The 21,662-nt window shown below is 51.8% G+C and overlaps 1 protein-coding gene across 4 annotated transcripts in view; it reads left to right on the top strand.

Annotated features, from left to right (window-relative positions):
* The first annotated feature begins 2,352 nt into the window (after positions 1-2,352).
* DTNB (dystrobrevin beta) overlaps positions 2,353-21,662 on the top strand; it is a 155,666-nt gene continuing 136,356 nt past the window's right edge. For all 4 annotated transcript variants that reach the window (XM_054293485.1, XM_054293482.1, XM_054293483.1 and 1 more), the window contains exons 1-4: positions 2,353-2,431; positions 2,977-3,056; positions 19,031-19,098; positions 21,492-21,572. In XM_054293485.1, the coding sequence (XP_054149460.1) occupies positions 19,032-19,098; positions 21,492-21,572 (148 nt within the window). In that variant the 5' untranslated portion in view covers positions 2,353-2,431; positions 2,977-3,056; position 19,031. The remainder of the gene's footprint in view (positions 2,432-2,976; positions 3,057-19,030; positions 19,099-21,491; positions 21,573-21,662) is intronic.

Genomic DNA, 21,662 nt, shown 5'->3' with positions numbered 1-21,662 from the left:
AAGTATGGAGGGGGTTGGAGACCTGCCAGTGGGAATAATCCACCCAACCCTCAGGTGGCATCTTGGCGGCATCACTAGGCTTTAATTTATTCTCATTTTTAATCCGTGTGACTAATTAACGGCTCTGTCTCGTTGTTCAGTAAGTAAAACCTATTTTTTTCCTAGCCGGGCCTGAATTCCCCTGGGACCCTTGGGAAGAACGAGGATGGGCACAGCCCACAGAGGAGGGGGAAGCTTGAGCAAATAACCGAGGCCATGGCACCATCTGGTGTTTCTGCAGGTTGCAGCACTTGTCCCCGCAGCCCACGGCAGACGGCTTTTCCAAATGCCGCTTTGGCTGCTGCTGCCTTTGGGGTGGAAACGCAGCCAGCAGCAATCACCTGCCTCACTCGGTCCCGCTGGCACCGTGCGCTGGGCTCCGGAATTCCGGGACAAATTCGGAATTCCGAGCACCGTCACTGGCACCGCTCGCAATGAGCATCGCCGCAGCAGCAGCTGCAGCGGCAATTTCCCCTCTCACTTCCTATTCCCTGCCAGAGCGGTCCCTCCTCTCCTCCAGAGTCGGAATTCTCCTCCCCTCCTGCAGGCACAGTCCGCGCTGTGCAGGAGGAGCTGTGACATTTGCACATGAGGGTTTGCCCGTCCTGCCGGGCCCTGCTCAGGAAACGCTGCCGGCATCGGCGCTGCTGCCAGCAAGGCGAGCAGGGACCGCCCCGGTGCCCAGGGAATGCTGATATCCACAGGGATGGTCACAGCATGGAGCAGGGGATGCCCTCACTGGAAACAGCCGCTGTGGCTGTGGCAGAGGAGCTGTGGGACATGGCAGGAGCTGTGACAGCCTCCCCTGGCACAGGGGACACTCCTGCAGGGGCACAGTCCGTATGAGCCTGAGCTGCCCTCGCAGCCCATAGAAACAGCGATCCATGGAATGGGTTGGGTGGGAAGGGGCCTCAGAGCCCATCCAGTGCCACCCTTGCCATGGCAGGGACACTGACACTGTCCCAGGGTGTCCCAGTGTCCCACCTGGCCTTGGGCACTGCCAGGGATCCAGGGTGGGCACCCTGTGCCAGGGCCTGCCCACCCTGCCAGGGAACAATTCCTCATTGCCAAGATCCCATCCAGCCCTGCCCTCTGGCACTGGGAGCCATTCCCTGGCTCCTGTCCCTCCATCCTTGTCCCCAGTCCCTCTGCAGCTCTCCTGGAGCCCCTTCAGGCCCTGGAAGTGGCTCCAGGATCTCCCTGGATCCTTCTCCAGGCTGAACATTCCCAGCTCTGCCAACCTGGCTCCATGGCAGAGGAGCTCCAGCCCTGGGAGCCGAGGGGATGGAGCTCAGCAATGGCTGTGGCTGGATGCTGAGGGGATGGCAGTTGTTCACAGCTGTGAGGGACAGCCATGGCAGCCACGGTGCTGAGGGATGGTGCTGAGGGACAGCGATGGCTGACATAGTGCTGAGGGATGGCTGTGAGCAGACCCCTAGCTGAAATAGTGGTGAGCAGATGGTGCTGAGGGACAGCCATGGCTGAGGGATGGCTGTGAGGGGACTCATGGCTGACACGGTGCTGAGGGATGGCTGTGACGGGACTCATGGCTGACATAGTGCTGAGGGATGGTGCTGAGGGACAGCCATGACACGGTACTGAGCTGTGAGGGACAGCTATGGCTGACACGGTGCTGAGGGATGGTGATGAGGGACAGTCATGACACGGTACTGAGCTGTGAGGGACAGCCATGGCTGACACGGTGCTGAGCTGTGAGGGACAGCCATGGCTGGCACGGTGCTGAGGGATGGTGATGAGGGACAGTCATGACACGGTACTGAGCTGTGAGGGACAGCCATGGCTGGCACGGTGCTGAGGGATGGCTGTGAAGGGACGGCCATGGCTGACACAGTGCTGGGGGATGGTGCTGAGGTACAGCCACGGCTGAGGGATGGCTGTGAGGGAGCCCATGGCTAACACGGTGCGGAGCGGATGCTGCTGAGGGACAGCCATAGCTGAGGAATGGCTGCGAGGGGACCCAGGCCTAACGGAGCCCCGAGCGCAGCCCCAGCCATCGCTCCGCCCCTCTCTCTCCTCTCAGGCGGCCGCAGCCCCTCAGGGCGGGCCGGGGGCGGGGCCGCCCCTGGGCTGCTCGCGCTGCGCATGCGCGATCCCGCCGCGCCCCGGGGTGAGCGCCGCGCGGCGCGGGCGCGCTGTGGCGGAGGCGGGAGCGCGCCAGGCGGCGCTGGTCGCCGATTGGCTGAGAGGCGCGAGAAGGCGGGGCCCAGCGGGCGCGGATTGGCGGGGTGCCGCGCGCCCCCGGCGGAGGCGGGCCCTGATTGGCCGGGGCGCCGCGCGGCGGCGGCCGGGACCGTTGGAGCGCGGCGGCGGCTGAGGCGGCTCGGCCGCCCCTGGAGCCCCGGGTGCCGCGGCAGCCCCGACACCGGCTCAGGTACGGGGGGGAACGGCGGGGCCGGGCCGGGGGGCGCCCAGCGGGGCCGGGTCACCGCGCTGGGGAGGGCGGCCGCTGGTTTGGCCGTGCTCCGGTGTTCCTCCCGGCCGCGGAACAGCTGCTGGCAGGCAGCCGCAATGTGTGGGCTGCGTTGCTTTGGTGTTAATGGGAGACTCGGGATGTGCAGACTCCATTGCTTTGGTGTTAACGGGGGATCCGGGTGTGCAGGCTGCATTGCTTTGGTGTTAATGGGAGACCCGGGATGCGCAGGCTGCGCTGATCTGTAATTAACGGGAGACCTGGAATGGGCAGGCTCCACTGGTCTGTAATTAACGGGAGACCCGGGATGTGCAGGTTGCAGTGATCTATAATTAACGGGAGACCCGGGCTGTGCAGGCTCCCCTGGTCTGCAGTTAACGGGAGCAGTAGCCAGGGCACAAGCAGCACCGTGCTGGGGCTGTGAAATGAGGCAGTGTAGTTTTTCCATGGCAAACCGCTCCTTTCTTGCAGAAAAGCCTCACTTGGTGTTATTCGCCTCTCCTTAGGTCGTGGTTTAAATGTCTGAAGAAGGAAGTGAGCCCAGGAAAGTGGAAGTTGCCCTGAGAGACTTGTCAGTGTGATTCAGGTAACGGGATCTGTTGGGATTGACTGTGGTGTTGACATTAAAATCTTGTGTTTTGTATGTTCAGTTGCCTGTTTCTGACACTCACAAAGCTCATACTGACATTTTTCACTGATGACAGACTTGTGCTGTGAAGCAGTGACTCCTGCAATTTCTGTTATGTGCTGGACATGTGGAAATATGGAATCATGTAAAAAGATGGAATCCTCCGTTTCAAATTCCTCCAGAATTCTGTTTGTTGTGCAACACATCCCTCGTCTGGGGAAGGTGAATCATAGAATTACGAAATGTTTTGGGTGGGAAAGAGCTTTAAACACCATCGAATTCCACCCTGCTGCCATGGCAGGGACACTTTCCACTGTCTCAGGGTGCTCCAAGCCCCAGCCTGGCCTTGGGCACTGCCAGGGACCCAGGGGTGGCACTGGCTGAGCTTTCAGGTCCCTTCCCACTCAAACCAGTCAGTGCCAAGGGAGCAGCTCCCAGGCTGGGCTGCCAGAGCTGGCTCTGACACTTCCACAATCCTGTATTTAAGGGGACACATGCAGGACCTCCTGTGAGCTCTGTGGGACACCCTCATTGTTCACTGCAGTTCCTGTGGTGCTGAATGCAGCAGCCCTGCCAGCATTGTCCCAGGCTCCCTGGCTTTGGAGCAGTTTTTTGGAACAGTAAATGGCTTTTTGTGTTGGCTGGGGTGCAGCTGATGCTGCCAGGCCTCTGCTTTATCCCAGGACCCAAGAGCAGTGCATGTTTTAGGGAGTGCTGAGTAGTGGAGGGGACCTAGGAAGGAGTTGTGAGTTAGGCAGCCCTTTAAACCAAGGGGCTTGTTCTGAGTTGGTCAGCCCTTTAAACCAGGGTGGATGGTCTGAGTTGGGAGACCTTTAAACCAGGGTGGGTGTTCTGAGTTGGGCAGTCCTTTAAACCAAGGTGGATGTTCTGAGTTCTTTAGACCAAGGTGGATGGTTTCAGCTGTGCAGCCCTTTAAACCAAGGTGGGTGTTCTCATTTAGACAGCCATTTAAAGCAAGGTGGGTGTTCTCAGTTCTTTAAACCAAGGTGGATGTTCTGAGTTGTGCAGCCATTTAAACCAAGGTGGATGTTGTGAGTTAGGAGCCCTTTAAACCAGGGTAGATGTTCTGAGTTAGGAGCTCTTTAAACCAAGGTGGATATTCTGAGTTAGGAGCTCTTTAAACCAAGATGGATGTTCTGAGTTGGGTGGATGTGTTCAGTTGTGCAGCCCTTTAAATCAGGGTGGGTGTATTCAATTAGGAGCCCTTTAAACCAAGGTGGATGTGTTCATTTAGGAGCTCTTTAAACCAAGGTGGATGTTCTCAGTTAGGAACCATTTAAACCAAGATGAATGTTCTCAGTTAGGAACCCTTTAAACCAAGATGGATGTTCTCAGTTCTTTAAACCAAGGTGGATGTTCTGAGTTGAGCAGCGCTTTAAACCAAGGTGGATGTTCTCAGTTGGGTGGGGGTTCTGAATTAGGAGCCCTTTAAACCAAGGTGGGTGTGTTTAGTTGGGTGGATGTGTTCACTTGTGCAGCTCTTTAAACCAAGGTGGATGTACTGAATTAGGAGCCCTTTAAACCAAGGTGGATGTTCTCAGTTCTTTAAACCGAGGTGGCTCTTGTGAGTTTTGCAGCCCTTTAAAGCAAGGTGGGTGTTCTCAGTTCTTTAAACCAACTTGATATTCTGAGTTAGGAGCCCTTTGAATCAAGGTGGATGTGTTCAGTTGTGCAGCCCATTAAATCAAGGTGGGTGTATTCAGTTAGGAGCTCTTTAAACCAAGGTGGATGTTCTGAATTAGGAGTTCTTCAAGCCAAGGTGGGTGTTCTGAGTTCTTCAAGCCAAGGTGAATGTTCTGAATTAGGCAGCCCTTTAAACCAGGGTGGATGTGTTCATTTAGGAGCTCTTTAAACCAAGGTGGATGTTCTCAGTTAGGAACCCTTTAAACCGAGGTGGATGTTCTGAGTTCTTTAATCCAAGGTGGATGTTCTGAGTTAGGCAGCCCTTTAAACCAAGGTGGATGTTCTCAGCCCTTTAATCCAAGGTAGATGTGTTTAGTTAGGAGCCCTTTAAACCAAGATGGATGTTCTTAGTTGTGCAGCCTTTAAACCAAGGTGGATGTTCTCAGTTCTTTAAAGCAAGGTGGATGTTCTGAGTTAGGAGCCTTTGAAAACAAGGTGGATGTTGTCAGTTCTTTAAACCAAGGTGGATGTGTTCAGTTGGGCAGCCCTTTAAATCAGAGTGGGTGTATTCAATTAGGAGCTCTTTAAACTAAGGTGGATGTTCTGAGTTAGCAGCCCTTTAAACCAAGGTGGATGTTCTCAGCCCTTTAAACCAAGGTAAATGTTCTCAGCCCTTTAAACCAAGCTGGATGTTCTCAGCCCTTTAAACCCAAGTGGATGTTCTCAGCCCTTTAAACCAAGCTGGATGTTCTCAGCCCTTTAAACCCAAGTGGATGTTCTCACCCCTTTAAACCAGGGTGGATGTTCTCAGCCCTTTAAACCAAGCTGGATGTTCTCAGCCCTTTAAACCAGGGTGGATGTTCTCACCCCTTTAAACCAGGGTGGATGTTCTCAGCCCTTTAAACCAAGCTGGATGTTCTCAGCCCTTTAAATCAAGGTGGATGTTCTCAGCCCTTTAAACCAGCGTGGATGTTCTCAGCCCTTTAAACCAGGGTGGATGTTCTCACCCCTTTAAACCAAGCTGGATGTTCTCAGCCCTTTAAACCAAGGTGGATGTTCTCAGCCCTTTAAATCAAGGCAGATGTTCTCACCCCTTTAAACCAAGCTGGATGTTCTCAGCCCTTTAAACCAGGGTGGATGTTCTCAGCCCTTTAAACCAAGCTGGATGTTCTCAGCCCTTTAAACCAGGGTGGATGTTCTCACCCCTTTAAACCAAGCTGGATGTTCTCAGCCCTTTAAACCAGGGTGGATGTTCTCAGCCCTTTAAACCAAGGTGGATGTTCTCAGCCCTTTAAACCAGGGTGGATGTTCTCAGCCCTTTAAACCAGGGTGGATGTTCTCAGCCCTTTAAACCAAGCTGGATGTTCTCAGCCCTTTAAACCAGGGTGGATGTTCTCACCCCTTTAAACCAGGGTGGATGTTCTCAGCCCTTTAAACCAGGGTGGATGTTCTCACCCCTTTAAACCAGGGTGGATGTTCTCAGCCCTTTAAACCAGGGTGGATGTTCTCAGCCCTTTAAACCAAGGTGGATGTTCTCAGCCCTTTAAACCAGCGTGGCTGTGCTCAGCTGTGTGTTGTGGAAGCTGGGACAGTTTCTGAGGAGGGAAGGAGCCACATCTGGAAGTTCAAAGCCAGACTTTGGGCCTGGCTTGGTGCCTGGGCCTCCCTGAGCTGCACACTCAGCCTGCCTGCGTGGGCTGCTCTGGGGCAGCTTTAGAGAGCCTAAAGAGGGATTCAGATCAGGTGAGTCAGGTGATAAGGATTTGAATTCATCATATTTTATTACATTAATTGTTTTCTCCTTGGTGCCACAGAGGAGAAACCATGATTTTGTTGGTTGTCTCTGGTTTAGTGTTCAAACAGATTTCTATTGATAAAACTGTGCCTAAATTTAAATAGTTTCATGGGCCTTTCCCAGTCCTGTGGGCTTTAAGGACTGAACTATTTTAACTTCTCAGCTATGCTTAAATAATACAGATTTATTAAAAAAACCTTATGTAATGAAGATTTTTAGGCAGTCTAGATCTGGAGGAAACAGTAGGAGACCTTAAAATTCCACAGCAGACAGCACATTATATTTGGCCAGGTGGAAACAAATGGAATTATGACAGCAGGTGCCAATTCATCACTGAGTTTTAAAAGAGTTGGATGTCTGGAGGATGTGCTGTGGTTACAAAACACTTAAAAACATAGGAACTTAAGTAGCTACTGAGTGACTGCAAGGTGAGGTATTTTCAGTCTTTGCCAGTGCAAATTTTAACTTTATTTAGGTCAGAGGTTGGACTCAGTGATTCTGGGATTTATGAGGTGAAAGGGTGCCCTGGCATAAAGCAAACAGGGAGGAAGCTGAGGCCCTCACTAAAATCTTTATTTATTTATTTTTTAAAACAGAAAGTGACAAAACTAAGTGATAAAAACTCTTAGTTTTACAGAAGGCAATGGTAAATGTCATCAGCTGGACTTTTACTTCAGGCTTGTGTTGTTCCTGTGCAAAGCAAGCCCTTTGTGAGCAGTGAGGAGCAGTTTGGGTGCTGCCAGGCTTTGATGCAGGTGTTGTGTGTGTCTGGCAGCTCAGACAAAGTTAAAGTTACCAGGCCTGTGTGGGTGTTCAGTTCCCATTGCCTGGGGCACTGGCAGAGAGACTTTTAAATGCAGATTAATGGTTCTGTGCTCCTTTCAGTAATATCTGACCCGTCACAAACCTGGGATTATTTCAGTTTAGACCTGTGAAGCTGGTGAGGAAGATTTCACACTGTAAGTCAATGGCGGAGGTGAAATTAATGAGTTAAAACTGAGCAAGCTGTTTTATCCTGTTTTATCCTTTTTATTTATTTGTGGTGGGCAAAGCTGTTCTGGTTTCCAGGTGTTCCACACTGGAATTTCCCTCCTCCCCAGGTGTGCAGGGAGCTCTGAGCCGCCAGGTGTGTGGGACCTGCTCCTGCTCCACCTCCCAGGCGGGGGTAATGGGGGAAAGGGCAGGAATGCAGCTCAGAACCCTCCTCATCATGAATATTGCACTGAGGGGCAGCTGCAGGGCTTTCCTGTGGGGTCAGGTGGAGAGGGGAGGCTTTGCCAGGTTCCCTTGGGAGCACTGAGTGCTCAGAAATCCCCTCCACAAAAAAGTCTTCCCTTCCTGAGAGGGACAGGTGAGCTTTAATTAGACTGTTCCCAACTTCTTCCTGCTCAGAAATCCTCCTGAAATGTTTCATTTCTCTCACCCCACAGGAGCACTGCTTTATTTCAAGGAAACACTTTCAGCTGCTGGACTTGCTCTTGTTTGCAGGCTCATGGTAAATGCCATGACATGAACTTCACCAGGCAGGTTGGAAAAAGCCATTTCTGCTCCTCAGGCTGTGGGGCAGTGAGGGAGGATGAGGGTTTGGCCCTGGTTTGGCACTGAGTGTGCTGGAGAGCAGACCTGTGCCAGGATAATCTGTGCTCAGCCCCTCAGTGCTGGCCTGCAGAGCCTGCACAGCTCTGTGCCCTGCCTCAGTGCTTCCCTGGGGACTGGAAATGGGCACAGAGAGCTTCAAATGGCACCTTGGCAGCGGGGCTGGCACCTCAGTGCCACCCTCACCATTCTTAGCCTCAGTGCTTCCCTGGGGACTGGAAATGGGCACAGAGAGCTTCAAATGGCACCTTGGCAGCAGGGCTCACCCTCACCATTCTTAGCCTGACCTGCAAGTCCTCAGAGCTGGCACTGCTCTCTGTTCTGGGCTCTCAGCTGACACAGATGTGAAGTCACAGAAGCTCAGGTGGTTTGGAGCTCTCCTGGGTGTGAGTTTGTTCTGTTTTGTCTGGAGGGAAGCTGTGTTAAAGGTTTTGCAAGGCTGTCAGAGAAACCTCTGATGAAATATTGTGACTTGTTCCATGTTTGTGGAGCTTGAATCCAGTACAATCTGTATCAGTTTCTGACCAGGTGGGGTTGTTGGGCTCACCCTGGGGCTCAGACCAGGGGGTTTGCCTGGAATCACAGAATGACTTCAGTTGTGAAAGTTCTCTTAGTCCAGCCTGTACCTGATCCCTGCCTTGTCCCCAGCCCAGGGCACTCAGTGCCACATCCAGGGGACACCTGCAGGGATGGGCACTGCAAACCTCCCTGGGCAGCCCCTGCCAAGGCCTGAGCACCCTTTCCATGCAGAAATTCCTCCTGATGTCCACCCTGAGCCTGCCCTGGCCCAGCCTGGGCCATTTCCCCTTGTCCTGTCCCTGTTCCCTGGCTGTCCCCTCCTGTCAGGGACTTGTGCAGAGCCACAAGGTCCCCCCTGAGCCTCCTTTTCTCCAGGCTGAGCCCCTTCCCAGCTCCCTCAGCCTCTCCTGGGGCTCCATTCCCTTCCCAGCTCCCTCAGCCTCTCCTGGGGCTCCATTCCCTTCCCAGCTCCCTCAGCCTCTCCTGGGGCTCCATTCCCTTCCCAGCTCCCTCAGCCCCTCCTGGGGCTCCATTCCCTTCCCAGCTCCCTCAGCCCCTCCTGGGGCTCCATTCCCTTCCCAGCTCCCTCAGCCCCTCCTGGGGCTCCATTCCCTTCCCAGCTCCCTCAGCCCCTCCTGGGGCTCCATTCCCTTCCCAGCTCCCTCAGCCTCTCCTGGGGCTCCATTCCCTTCCCAGCTCCCTCAGCCTCTCCTGGGGCTCCATTCCCTTTCCAGCTCCATTCCCTTCCCATCCTGGGCTTGGTGTGACCCCAGTGCAGGACCCAGCTCTTGGCCCTGTTGTCCCTCACCCCTGTTGTCCCTCAGCCCATGGATCCAGGCTGTCCTGCTCCCTCTGCAGAGCCCCCAGCAGCTCCACATCCCACCCCTGGGGCTGTGCCTGAGCTGAGCCAGGCTGGTGCCCTCCATGCCCTGAGGGTGTTGGGCAGCACTGAGCCAGCCCTGAGCCCCTGGTGCCCGTGCCCAGCTGGATGTGCCTCCATGCCCAGGTTTCTCCAGCCAGGATGTCCCTGCCCATCTGAGATTTTCCACCCCAGTAACTGAAGGCACTGAGGGCTCTGTGGGGCTGTGCTGCCCCATGCTGTGTCCTGCCTGAACAGAGCAGATGGCTCCTTGTGCCTTGGAAGAACCTCAGAGCTGCAGCAGGGATGGCAGGGCATGCAGGAGGGAAAGCTTTAGGTTTCATTATTTTTCTCTAAGCTACTAGGCTGCCTGTTCATTTTTAATGAAGCTTCCTGCTTTATTTGGGCAGGTTTTTGCAGAATCTTGCAGAGCAGCTTTGGATCCACTGGATTTATGGAGGAAATAAAAGGAGCCATTGATTTGTTCAGCATTTCAGTGCAGAGCTGTAATCCCTGGGGAGTTCCATCCCTTTCCTGGCTCCCACCCAAGTGGGTTTTTCCTTTCACCCTCGGAGGCTGGGGCCAGTTTGGGTTTGTAGAGATCTTGCACAATCATCTGAGTCCAGCAATGTGAAAACATCAGTGAGAGACCCAAACCTTTGGGTTTTGGGGCAGCTGCTGCTGGAAGGTGATTGGTGATTCCCAGAGAAGCTCCTGCACTTGCTGGAGATGCAGAAATAACATTTTAGGGTGCTTTTCATCCTTTTATGCACAGTTTCTTTTGCTTCAGTTAATTATCTTATAATTGATGGGAACAGAATTTAAAATGTTAAAGGTAAATGAGAAGAATTGTCAGAAGTAGTTAAAATGTGCTTTAAAAGATGTTACCAGTCTATTTGAATAAGTATGGAAGGTTTTGTTTCCCTGGGGTCAGATGTGTCCCGCTGAAATCATTTCAGGTCACTCCTATCCTGGGAAATGCCACAGGGGAACAAAGGAGGATTTCTGATTAATTATCTTAATTATGCTGAGGAAAGGGATTGGGAATATGAACCAGGAGAACAAAGAAATGAGTAAAAGCATCAGATACTTTGGATAGACAGAGGGAGAGGAGGGGATTAAATCAGTCATTGTTCAAATTAGGAAAGAAAAGGAAAAAAACTTCCTATTTTTATTGAAGTCTGAGATGAACAAATATAAGCACCTTTATATCATAAGTAAGTTTACTTTTATACTTTAACAAAACATTTATGAGAGTTCAGAAATTATTTGAGATGGTTTCTATCAAAAGTCAGTTGGAGCCAGATGAGCTCAGGAGCCCCAAGCCAGGAAGTGCCAAAGCAGATGGACACCAGTAAGTTTTTCTGCCAGCACAGGTATGCCCTCAATTTTTATTCAATATTTTCATCCCAGTTCTGTTATTTATTAAAGTTACATTTTTAAGAGAGAATGAACTGACAGGGGAGGAAAGCTTTTCCTTGAACCAGCAGGAATAGTTGTTCCTTCTGATCAGAAAAATGGCAGAAAGTCACTGAACCTCCTTCCCTGTGTGAGGCACAGATCAGCCCATGCCCCAAGCTGGATTTTGGATTTATTTTAATTACAAGTTATTTCTGACCATAAATAGGTATGGGCACAACTTTACCAGCCCATGCCCCAAACTGGATTTTGGATTTATTTTAATTACAAGTTATTTCTGACCATAAATAGGTATGGGCACAAGTTTATCAGCCCATGCCCCAAGCTGGATTTTGGGTTTATTTTAATTACAAGTTATTTCTGACCATAAATAGGTATGGGCACAACTTTATCTTCATGCAGCAACTTCAGTTTAATCAGTGCCATCAAATATTATTTCTGCTAATGACATGCCTGACCAGGAATGTGAACCAAGTCAGATTTAATAATTGGTAAATGAACTTTTCTTTCTCTGTTCTTGCAAACAGAGAAAGCTCAGTGCAAAGCAATGTCTGCAAATGGTTCTCAAACCCCAAAGGTCAGAATCTCCTTTGGAGCGTTCCTTAGAGGTGGAAGTTCAGAATGAAACAAAATTAACTTGAAACAAAACAACTACAGCTACGAAAACAAACCATAACCACCTGAAATGTGGCTGTGCTCAGGTGGGGTTGGGCTCTTTCTCCAGGAACTGACACAACCAGAGCACACAGCCTTGAGCTGCACCAAGGGAATTTAGGCTGGACATCAGGAAAAAGTTCTTTACAGAAAGGGTGATAAAGTTCTGGAATGGTCTGGAATGGGTGATAAAATACTGGAATGGGGAGGTGGTGGAGTCCCCATCCCTGGGTGTGTTGAACAAAGCCTGGATGTGGCACTGGGTGCCAGGGCTGAGTTGAGGTGTGGACTCGATGGTCTTGGAGGTCTCTTCCAACCCAGTGATTCTGGGATTCTGATTCTCTGATTGTGTGTGACTGTGTGATTCTGAATGTCTGATTCTGAATGTCTGATTCTGATTCTGTGATTGTGTGTGATTGTGTGATTCAGTGATTGTGCGATTCTGATTGTGTGCGATTATGTGACTCAGTGATTCTGATACTGTGATTCTGATTGTGTGTGATTGTGTGATTCAGTTATTCTGATTTTGATTCTGATTTTGTGATTGTGTGTGATTCAGTGATTCTGATTCTGTGACTGTGTGACTGTGATTCTGATTGTGTGTGATTCAGCAATTGTGTGTGACTCAGTGATTCTGTGTGATTGTGTGATTCTGATTCTATGGTTGTGATTCTGAGATTCTGTGTGATTGTGTGTGACTCAGTGATTCTGTGTGATTCTGATTGTGTTATTATGTGTGATTGAGTGATTCTGATTGTGTGTGATTCTGATTCTGTGACTGTGTGACTGATTCTGATTGTGTGATTGTGTGACTCAGTGATTCTGATATTTTGTGTGATTGTGATTGTGTGTGACTGTGATTCTGATTGTGTGATTGTGTGTGATTCTGAGATTCAGAGTGATTGTGTGATTCTGATTGTGTGTGACTCAGTGATTCTGTGATTGTATGCGATTCTTTGATTGTGTGTGATTCTGTGATTGTGTGTGACTGATTCTGATTGTGTGTTTCTGTGACTGATGCTGTGATTGTGTGTGATTCTGATTCTGAGATTCAGTGTGATTTTGTGATTCTAATTTTGTGCGATTCAGTGATTCTGGTTCTAGGATTGTGTGTGACTCAGTGATTCTGATTGTGTTATTATGTATGATTGACTGATTCTGTTTGTGATTCTGTGATTCTGATTCTGAGATTCTGCATGATTGTATGATTCTGATTCTGTGACTGTGTGTGACTGATTCTGATTGTGTGTGATTCTGATTCAGTGATTCTGTGATTCAGTGATTCTGTGACTGTGTGTGACTCTGTGATTCTGATTGTGTGATTGTGTGTGATTCAATGAATCTGTGTGATTCTGTGATTGTGTTACTCACTGATTCTGATTGTGTGATTCAGTGATTCTGAGATTCTTATTCTGTGATTGCGTGTGATTCTGAGATTCTGTGTGATTGTGTGATTCTGATTGTGTGTGATTCAGTGATTCTGATTCTGACTGTGTGTGATTCTGAGATTCTGATTCTGTGATTGTGTGATTCTGATTCTGAGATTCAGTATGATTGTGTGATTCTAATTCTGTGACTGTGATTCTGTGATTGTGTGTAATTCAGTGATGCTGATTGTGTTACTGTGTGTGATTGAGTGATTCTGACTGTGTGCCTGTGATCCTGTGATTGTGACTGTGTGCCTGTGATCCTGTGACTGTGTGCCTGTGATCCTGTGATTGTGATTGTGTGCCTGTGATTGTGACTGTGTGCCTGTGATCCTGTGACTGTGTGCCTGTGATCCTGTGATTGTGATTGTGTGCCTGTGATTGTGACTGTGTGCCTGTGATCCTGTGATGCTGTGATTGTGTGCCTGTGATCCTGTGATTGTGACTGTGTGCCTGTGATGCTGTGATTGTGCCTGTGATCCTGTGATCCTGTGGTTGTGACTGTGTGCCTGTGATCCTGTGATTGTGACTGTGATCCTGTGATGCTGTGACTGTGACTGTGTGCCTGTGATCCTGTGACTGTGACTGTGTGCCTGTGATCCTGTGATTGTGACTGTGTGCCTGTGATCCTGTGACTGTGTGCCTGTGATCCTGTGACTGTGACTGTGTGCCTGTGATCCTGTGATTGTGACTGTGTGCCTGTGATCCTGTGACTGTGTGCCTGTGATCCTGTGATCCTGTGACTGTGATTGTGTGCCTGTGATCCTGTGATTGTGACTGTGTGCCTGTGATCCTGTGACTGTGTGCCTGTGATCCTGTGATGCTGTGACTGTGACTGTGTGCCTGTGATCCTGTGATTGTGACTGTGTGCCTGTGATCCTGTGATCCTGTGACTGTGATTGTGTGCCTGTGATCCTGTGACTGTGATTGTGTGCCTGTGATCCTGTGATTGTGACTGTGTGCCTGTGATCCTGTGACTGTGTGCCTGTGATCCTGTGATCCTGTGACTGTGACTGTGTGCCTGTGATCCTGTGACTGTGACTGTGTGCCTGTGATCCTGTGATTGTGACTGTGTGCCTGTGATCCTGTGACTGTGTGCCTGTGATCCTGTGATCCTGTGACTGTGACTGTGTGCCTGTGATCCTGTGACTGTGATTGTGTGCCTGTGATCCTGTGACTGTGACTGTGTGCCTGTGATCCTGTGATGCTGTGACTGTGACTGTGTGCCTGTGATGCTGTGACTGTGACTGTGTGCCTGTGATCCTGTGACTGTGACTGTGTGCCTGTGATCCTGTGATTGTGACTGTGTGCCTGTGATCCTGTGACTGTGTGCCTGTGATCCTGTGATGCTGTGACTGTGACTGTGTGCCTGTGATCCTGTGACTGTGACTGTGTGCCTGTGATCCTGTGATTGTGACTGTGTGCCTGTGATCCTGTGACTGTGTGCCTGTGATCCTGTGATCCTGTGACTGTGACTGTGTGCCTGTGATCCTGTGACTGTGTGCCTGTGATCCTGTGATGCTGTGACTGTGACTGTGTGCCTGTGATCCTGTGATTGTGACTGTGTGCCTGTGATCCTGTGACTGTGTGCCTGTGATCCTGTGATGCTGTGACTGTGACTGTGTGCCTGTGATCCTGTGACTGTGTGCCTGTGATCCTGTGATGCTGTGACTGTGACTGTGTGCCTGTGATCCTGTGACTGTGACTGTGTGCCTGTGATCCTGTGACTGTGTGCCTGTGATCCTGTGATGCTGTGACTGTGACTGTGTGCCTGTGATCCTGTGACTGTGACTGTGTGCCTGTGATTCCGTGTGTGCCCAGAAGCCCGCGTGTGGCTCAGGGCTGCTTCCCTGAGCACAGAGCTGCCTGTGGGGCTGTCCTTGGGCCGTTACCTACAGCTGATGAGCTCCAAGAAGAGCGAAACCTGCTAAGCAAGGTCCTGTAGTATTGGCCTGAACCTGGGGGCACCTGCAGGGCACTGCCAGGGGGGCACTGCCAGGGGGGCACTGCCAGGGGGGTGCCAGTCTCACCTCCTGTGCTGGGACAGAGCTCTGACAGGAACAGCCCTGGAACAGAGCAGGGGCTCTCCCTGTTCTCTCCCTGCTTTGGGACAGGAAAAAACAAGGGGAGCAAGAAAATGTGAGTTTATAGAATTTTTATATATTTATATATATATATGTATATGTATAGATGTGTGTATATATATATGTATAGATGTATATATATATGTATATATATGTATATGTATATATATGTGTGTATATGTATATATATGTGTATATATATGTATATATATATAATTATATATAAATAAAACAATTATACATATAATATATAATTATATATATTATATAAAATTATAGATTATATATATTCTAGATATAATTTTTTATATATATATGTTTATATATATATATAAAAATTATAATTTTTTTATATAGTTATTATAGATGGTGGCCGAGTGTAGAATTTCCCACAGTAATTGGTAAATTGTGGGATTTGTAAATTGGCTCTGCTGTTAACTCTGTCAGAGGGTGCTCCTGAGGCCATGCAAGTGTTGTACCTGTGGAAACGGGGAGAAGGTGAAAGGATGAAGGGAAATGATGACATTTTGGAAGTTCACATCAGGCACACTCAGCTGCAGTTTTCTGAGGTACTGCATCATTTTCTGCTTTTAGTTGAACATATATTTTCAGTAAGGATTTCCAAATAGCTGCATTTCCTGTCCCTGGACGGGCTGGACACTGGGAGCAGCCTGGGAGGTGTCCCTGCCATGGCAGGGGTGGCACTGGGTGGGCTCTGAGCTCCCCCCACCCCAGCCCATCCTGGATTCTGTACTGGAGTGCTTTCCCCTCCACGTGCCCACAGAGTGGGAGCAGCCCCCTCAGGAATTGCTGGCTGCCGCATCACTCCAGCCCATGTTGTGTTTCCTGGCACTTTGCTCACAGATTTTGCTGCCATTTTTTAAAAACCAAGGAGCCAGCAAACAAATAAACAAAACCCATGCAAAAAATCCCAACAAAACCCAAACCCGGCCTCCCCACCCCCTTCAAAGAACCCAACCCAACAAACCAAACCAGCTCAGGCCAAGCTGCTGCTTCCCTTCCCTGTTTTGGGAGCTGAGCACTGTAATTTGCATCCCAAACATAGTTGCAGTTCTTGTGGGTTTGGTTCATTGCTGTTTTGAACTTGGGAAAGATTCCCCATCTTCCTTCTTGCCAGCCTCACCACTGAGGGATCCTCCTGTGCCTGATGGTTCAGGGATTAAAAACAGGTTTGTCAATTCTCCTCCCAGAACCTCATTGCCAGCACTGGCAGCAGTGTGGGAGTGGGGCTCTGCTCCCAGGAACAGGGACAGGACAGGGGGAAATGGCCTCAGGCTGGGCCAGGGCAGCTCAGGGTGGATATTGGGGACAATTCCCACTTAGAAAAGGCTGTGCTGTCCCTTTCTCCAGGGACTCCCCATCCCTGGAGGGTTTCAAAGCCCTGTGGATGTGGCACTTGGGGACGTGGGGATGGTTGGGCTCTGAGGGCTTTTCCAGCCTGAACAATTCTGTGTTTCCATTGCTGGATTCTCTCAGCAGCTCCAGGGCTGAGCTGCTCTCCCAGGGAAAAGTTCAAACCTTCTCCTTTTGAGACAGCCAGGAGGTTGGAGGAGTAGCTGGGGAGGGAATGGAGCCCCAGGAGAGGCTGAGGGAGCTGGGAAGGGAATGGAGCCCCAGGAGAGGCTGAGGGAGCTGGGAAGGGAATGGAGCCCCAGGAGGGGCTGAGGGAGCTGGGAAGGGAATGGAGCCCCAGGAGAGGCTGAGGGAGCTGGGAAGGGAATGGAGCCCCAGGAGGGGCTGAGGGAGCTGGGAAGGGAATGGAGCCCCAGGAGAGGCTGAGGGAGCTGGGAAGGGAATGGAGCCCCAGGAGGGGCTGAGGGAGCTGGGAAGGGAATGGAGCCCCAGGAGGGGCTGAGGGAGCTGGGAAGGGAATGGAGCCCCAGGAGAGGCTGAGGGAGCTGGGAAGGGGCTCAGCCTGGAGAAAAGGAGGCTCAGGGGGGACCTTGTGGCTCTGCACAAGTCCCTGACAGGAGGGGACGGCCAGGGAACAGGGACAGGACAAGGGGAAATGGCCCAGGCTGGGCCAGGGCAGGCTCAGGGTGGACATCAGGAGGAATTTCTGCATGGAAAGGGTGCTCAGGCCTTGGCAGGGGCTGCCCAGGGAGGTTTGCAGTGCCCATCCCTGCAGGTGTCACCTGGATGTGGCACTGAGTGCCCTGGGCTGGGCACAAGGTGGGCATTGGGCACAGCTGGGCTGGATGGGCTGGGAGGGATTTTCCTGCTGAAAGGGTTCTGGGATCATGGGGAGAGCAGATCCCTCATTCAGGTCCCATTTGGAGAGAGCAGATCCCTCATTCAGGTCCCATTTCAGGGCTCTCAGTCCCTGCTTTTCCTTGCAGAGGGCACAGAGGTGACACTCAGCTCCCCAGGAATGGTGTTGTGTCTGTCTCTGTCACTGTCACTCTGTCCCCTTCATGCAGGAGTTGTGTGTGGCACTGTTGGGTGCTGTGTCCTGGCACTGGCAGTGACCCCTGGATCCCTGGCAGTGCCCAAGGCCAGGCTGGACATCGGGGTTGGAGCACCCTGGGCAGTGGCAGTGTCCCTGCCATGGCAGGGGTGGCACTGGATGGGCTCTGAGCTCCTTTCCCACCCAACCCATCCCAGGATTCCCTGGATGAGGAATCTCTGGGGAAGAGGTGGCAGTGATGGCACTGGCAGGTGCTTGGTAGGGAATGAGATGGGGTTGGAAACTCGTGTGCCCAAATCCCCCAACTTCTACAAGTCACAAAAATTGCCACTGAGGGTTTTCCCTGTAAAAAATTCTGTAAAGGCACAGCAGCACATTGGTTCTGTCTGTGGTTTCTGAACCATGGAAATACAGTGTGTTTTCAGCTCAGAGCTCATGTGTTTGTTTTCCTTCCTGAGAAGGAAAAAGGCTGAGGTGGGTTCTGAGCTGTGGGGTTCCAGCAGGACCTTGGGAAGTGCCAGGCTGTGCCCAGGGAGCTGTGCCAGTGCCAAGGCAGGACTTTGTGCTGCTCCCGAGGCTGCTGCAGCCTGGGCTGAGCCAGCTGTAGTCTGCATGGAACTGTAGGAGAGTTGTTTGGGATTTTTGTCTTTTTTTTTTTTTTTAGGGTTAGACACATAAAACCTATATTTAATGGTTTTTAAGTTGGTGAATTTGGTAACCAAAAAATAATGTAATAATTAGTTGAATTATTAATTAAATTTTACACTGATGCTGAATAATTTTCCTTTTTTTGGCTGCAGTGGGCTGAAATTAGGCATGTTTTGGGACTGTGGAGTGAAATAAGCCCTGAGCGCTGCTGAATTGTCCCTGTGCCCCCTTATTGGGGTACAAGCTGCTCCCTGCTCCTGTCACTCTTTTCATCTGATTTCCCAGAAAAGGGAGCCCGCTGCCACCAAACTGGTTTTATTTCCAACTTAATTTGAAGTTCTCTACTTCCCTGGAAAATCCTAGGTGACCTTAGGGGCTCAAAGTTAAATGAATTTTAACAATTTTTGTTTAAAGCCAGCATTCCCCCAAACCGACCATCCCCACAAATCCCTTTCCAGGCTGAAGGATTCTGTGATGCTGCAGGGAAGAGGGGTCACTCACCTCTGATCCAGGGAAGGGAATGGGCTGAGCCTGTTCCTGCTGCCCCCCAGAGTCTCCAACTGCAGCATTTCCCTTTTTTGGCTCAGAACACAGGAATTTTTATGGGATATTTCTGCTTGTGTCAATGCAGCTCTGGGCTTTTCAAACTAAAGCAATTCAAGGGTTGAATTCATGTTTCCTGTGCCTTGGAAGGTGTTAACAAGCCTGGGGTGTGTGTGTGTGGAATGGGGTAAGGATGAGAGGTGTCTGTCTGTCCTGGAACCCCTAGTCCCCGACCAGAATCAGACTGAGGGACAGAATGCTGCTGCTCTTGTGACAGAATTCACACACAAACAGTGTTTGCCATTTCTGTCTCCAGAATGATTGAGGAGAGTGGCAAGAGGAGGAGGACCATGGCAGAGAAGAGGCAGCTGTTCATGGAAATGAGTAAGTAGGAAATGTGAAGACATCATGTCCTTGATTCTTCACTGAGAGCTTCCCTGGGCCAGCTGCAGCAGATTGTCCCCATCCTGTCCCCAAGCCCCATGCAGGGACAGCCATCCAGGTGCTGCTCAGGAGGAGAATGCCCAGGGGGAGTCAGATATGCCTGGGGAGCTCATTTATCCCTAGTTCTGGGGAGCTCCTTCCTTAGGGAATGCTCACCTCTGTCATCCATGCCAGTGCCTGAGGTTTGTGGAGAATTATTTCAATGAATAGTGGCAGCAGACAGAGAAGCTTTGGCCGTAAAAATAGATTAAAAATGGCCCTGCAATGCTGGTGTGAGTCAAGAAATGGTTTGGGGGCTGATTTGTGCAGGATTCTCCTCTGGAAAAGCAGAGTTAGGAACTGGTGTTTGCATGGCATCACATTATCCTGCTGTCCTGCAGGAGTCAGGGCTGAAGGGAGTTCCTGGATTGGGCCAGCATGTCCTTAATTCCAGTGACACACTGAGGGAGCTCTGCCTGCAAACTAACTGTTTATACTGGTTTGTTTCCAGAGCAGCATTGTTAGGGAATCAGGGAGTGTCTGGGTGGGAAAGGGCCTTAAATCCCACCCAGTGCCACCCCTGCCATGGCAGGGACACCTGGGACTGTGCCAGGGTGTGCCAGTGTCCAGCCTGGCCTTGGGCACTGCCAAGGATCCAAGGTGGGCACCCTGTGCCAGGGCCTGCCCACCCTGCCAGGGAACAATTCCCCATTGCCAAGATCCCATCCAGCCCTGCCCTCTGGCAGTGGGAGCCATTCCCTGGCTCCTGTCCCTCCATCCTTGTCCCCAGTCCCTCTGCAGCTCTCCTGGAGCCCCTTCAGGCCCTGGCAGTGGCTCCAGGATGTCCCCAGAGCTCAGTTTGTCCCTTGAACCCCCCAGATCTGCACCCCACAGGATTTGTGTGCTGAGAATCAGGAGCCCAGCCCGGAGCCATGGCAGGCAGCAGCACCTTGGGATGACAGGATGCCAACTGGGTTGGGTGGGAAGGGAGCTCAGAGCCCCCCCAGTGCCAGCCCTGCCATGGCAGGGACACCTGGGACTGTGCCAGGGTGTGCCAGTGTCCTGTCCCTCCATCCCTTGTCCCCAGTCCCTCTCCATCCCTCTGCCAGCCCCTCCAGGTGCTGCAGTTGGGTCACCCCAGAGCTTTCCCTTCTCCAGGCTGAACCATCCCAGTTCTCCCAGCCTTTCTTACAGCAGAGCTGCTCCATCCCTCTGATCACCTTGGTGCCTCCTCTGGGCTCTCCCCAGCAGCTCCAGGTCCTTGTGCTGCTGCCCAGGGCTGGGGCAGCTCTGCAGCTGGGCTCTCACCTGGACACAGGGGGCACAGGGGCAGAGCCACCCTGTGTGCCATGCTGGGATGGGTGCAGGAGACTCTGGAGCCTTTTGGCAGGGGCAGAGGGAAGCACCAGCAGGGGCAGAGGGTGCTCAGAGGGAAGCACAGCCCCACAGCAGCACAGGGTGTGCAGAAGGAATCACAGCCCCACAGCAGGTTCAGAGGGAAGCACAGCCCCACAGCAGCAGCACAGGGGAAGCTCAGAGGGAAGCACAGCCCCACAGCAGCAGGTTCAGAGAGTGTTCAGAGGGAAGCACAGCCCCACAGCAGCACAGGGTGCCCAGAGAGAAGCACAGCCCCACAGCAGCAGGTGGAGGGAGTGCTCAGAGGGAAGCACAGCCCCACAGCAGCCCAGCCCCACAGCAGCAGGTTCAGAGGGTGTTTAGAATCAAGCCCAGCCCCAGAACAGCAGGTTCAGAGGGTGCTCAGAAGGAATCACAACCCTACAGCAGCACACAGCAGAGGGTGTTCAGAGGGAAGCCCAGCCCCACAGCAGCAGGTCCAGAGGGTGCTCAGAATCAAGCCCAGCCCCACAGCAGCAGGTTCAGAGGGAAGCTCAGCCCCACAGCAGCAGGTCCAGAGGGTGCTCAGAATCAAGCTCAGCCCCACAGCAGCAGGTTCAGAGGGAAGCTCAGCCCCACAGCAGCAGGTCCAGAGGGTGCTCAGAATCAAGCCCAGCCCCACAGCAGCAGGTCCAGAGGGTGCTCAGAATCAAGCCCAGCCCCACAGCAGCAGGTCCAGAGGGTGCTCAGAATCAAGCCCAGCCCCACAGCAGCAGGTCCAGAGGGTGCTCAGAATCAAGCCCAGCCCCACAGCAGCAGGTCCAGAGGGTGCTCAGAATCAAGCCCAGCCCCACAGCAGCAGGTCCAGAGGGTGCTCAGAATCAAGCCCAGCCCCACAGCAGCAGGTTCAGAGGGTGCTCAGAAGGAAGCACAGCTCCACAGCAGCACAGCTCCACAGGACAGGTTCAGAGGGTTCTCAGAATCAAGCCCAGCCCCACAGCAGCTCTGCTTTGTTGCAGGAGCCCAGAACTTCGACGTGATCCGGCTCTCCACGTACAGAACCGCCTGCAAGCTGCGCTTCGTGCAGAAGAGGTGCAACCGTGAGTGCTGCCTGCCTCTTCTCCCCCCTGCTGCATGGCTGCTGCATTGCTGCACCCCTGGAGGGCAGGGGAGCCCTGACCTGCTGTGTT

The sequence above is a fragment of the Melozone crissalis genome, unplaced genomic scaffold (genome assembly GCF_028551555.1).
Source record: "Melozone crissalis strain CALT ecotype California unplaced genomic scaffold, PUWL_Pcris_2 ptg000150l_1, whole genome shotgun sequence".
NCBI lineage: Eukaryota > Metazoa > Chordata > Aves > Passeriformes > Passerellidae > Melozone > Melozone crissalis.
Note: the sequence above shows the minus strand (reverse complement) of the source record. Positions and strands in the feature narration are given on the sequence as shown.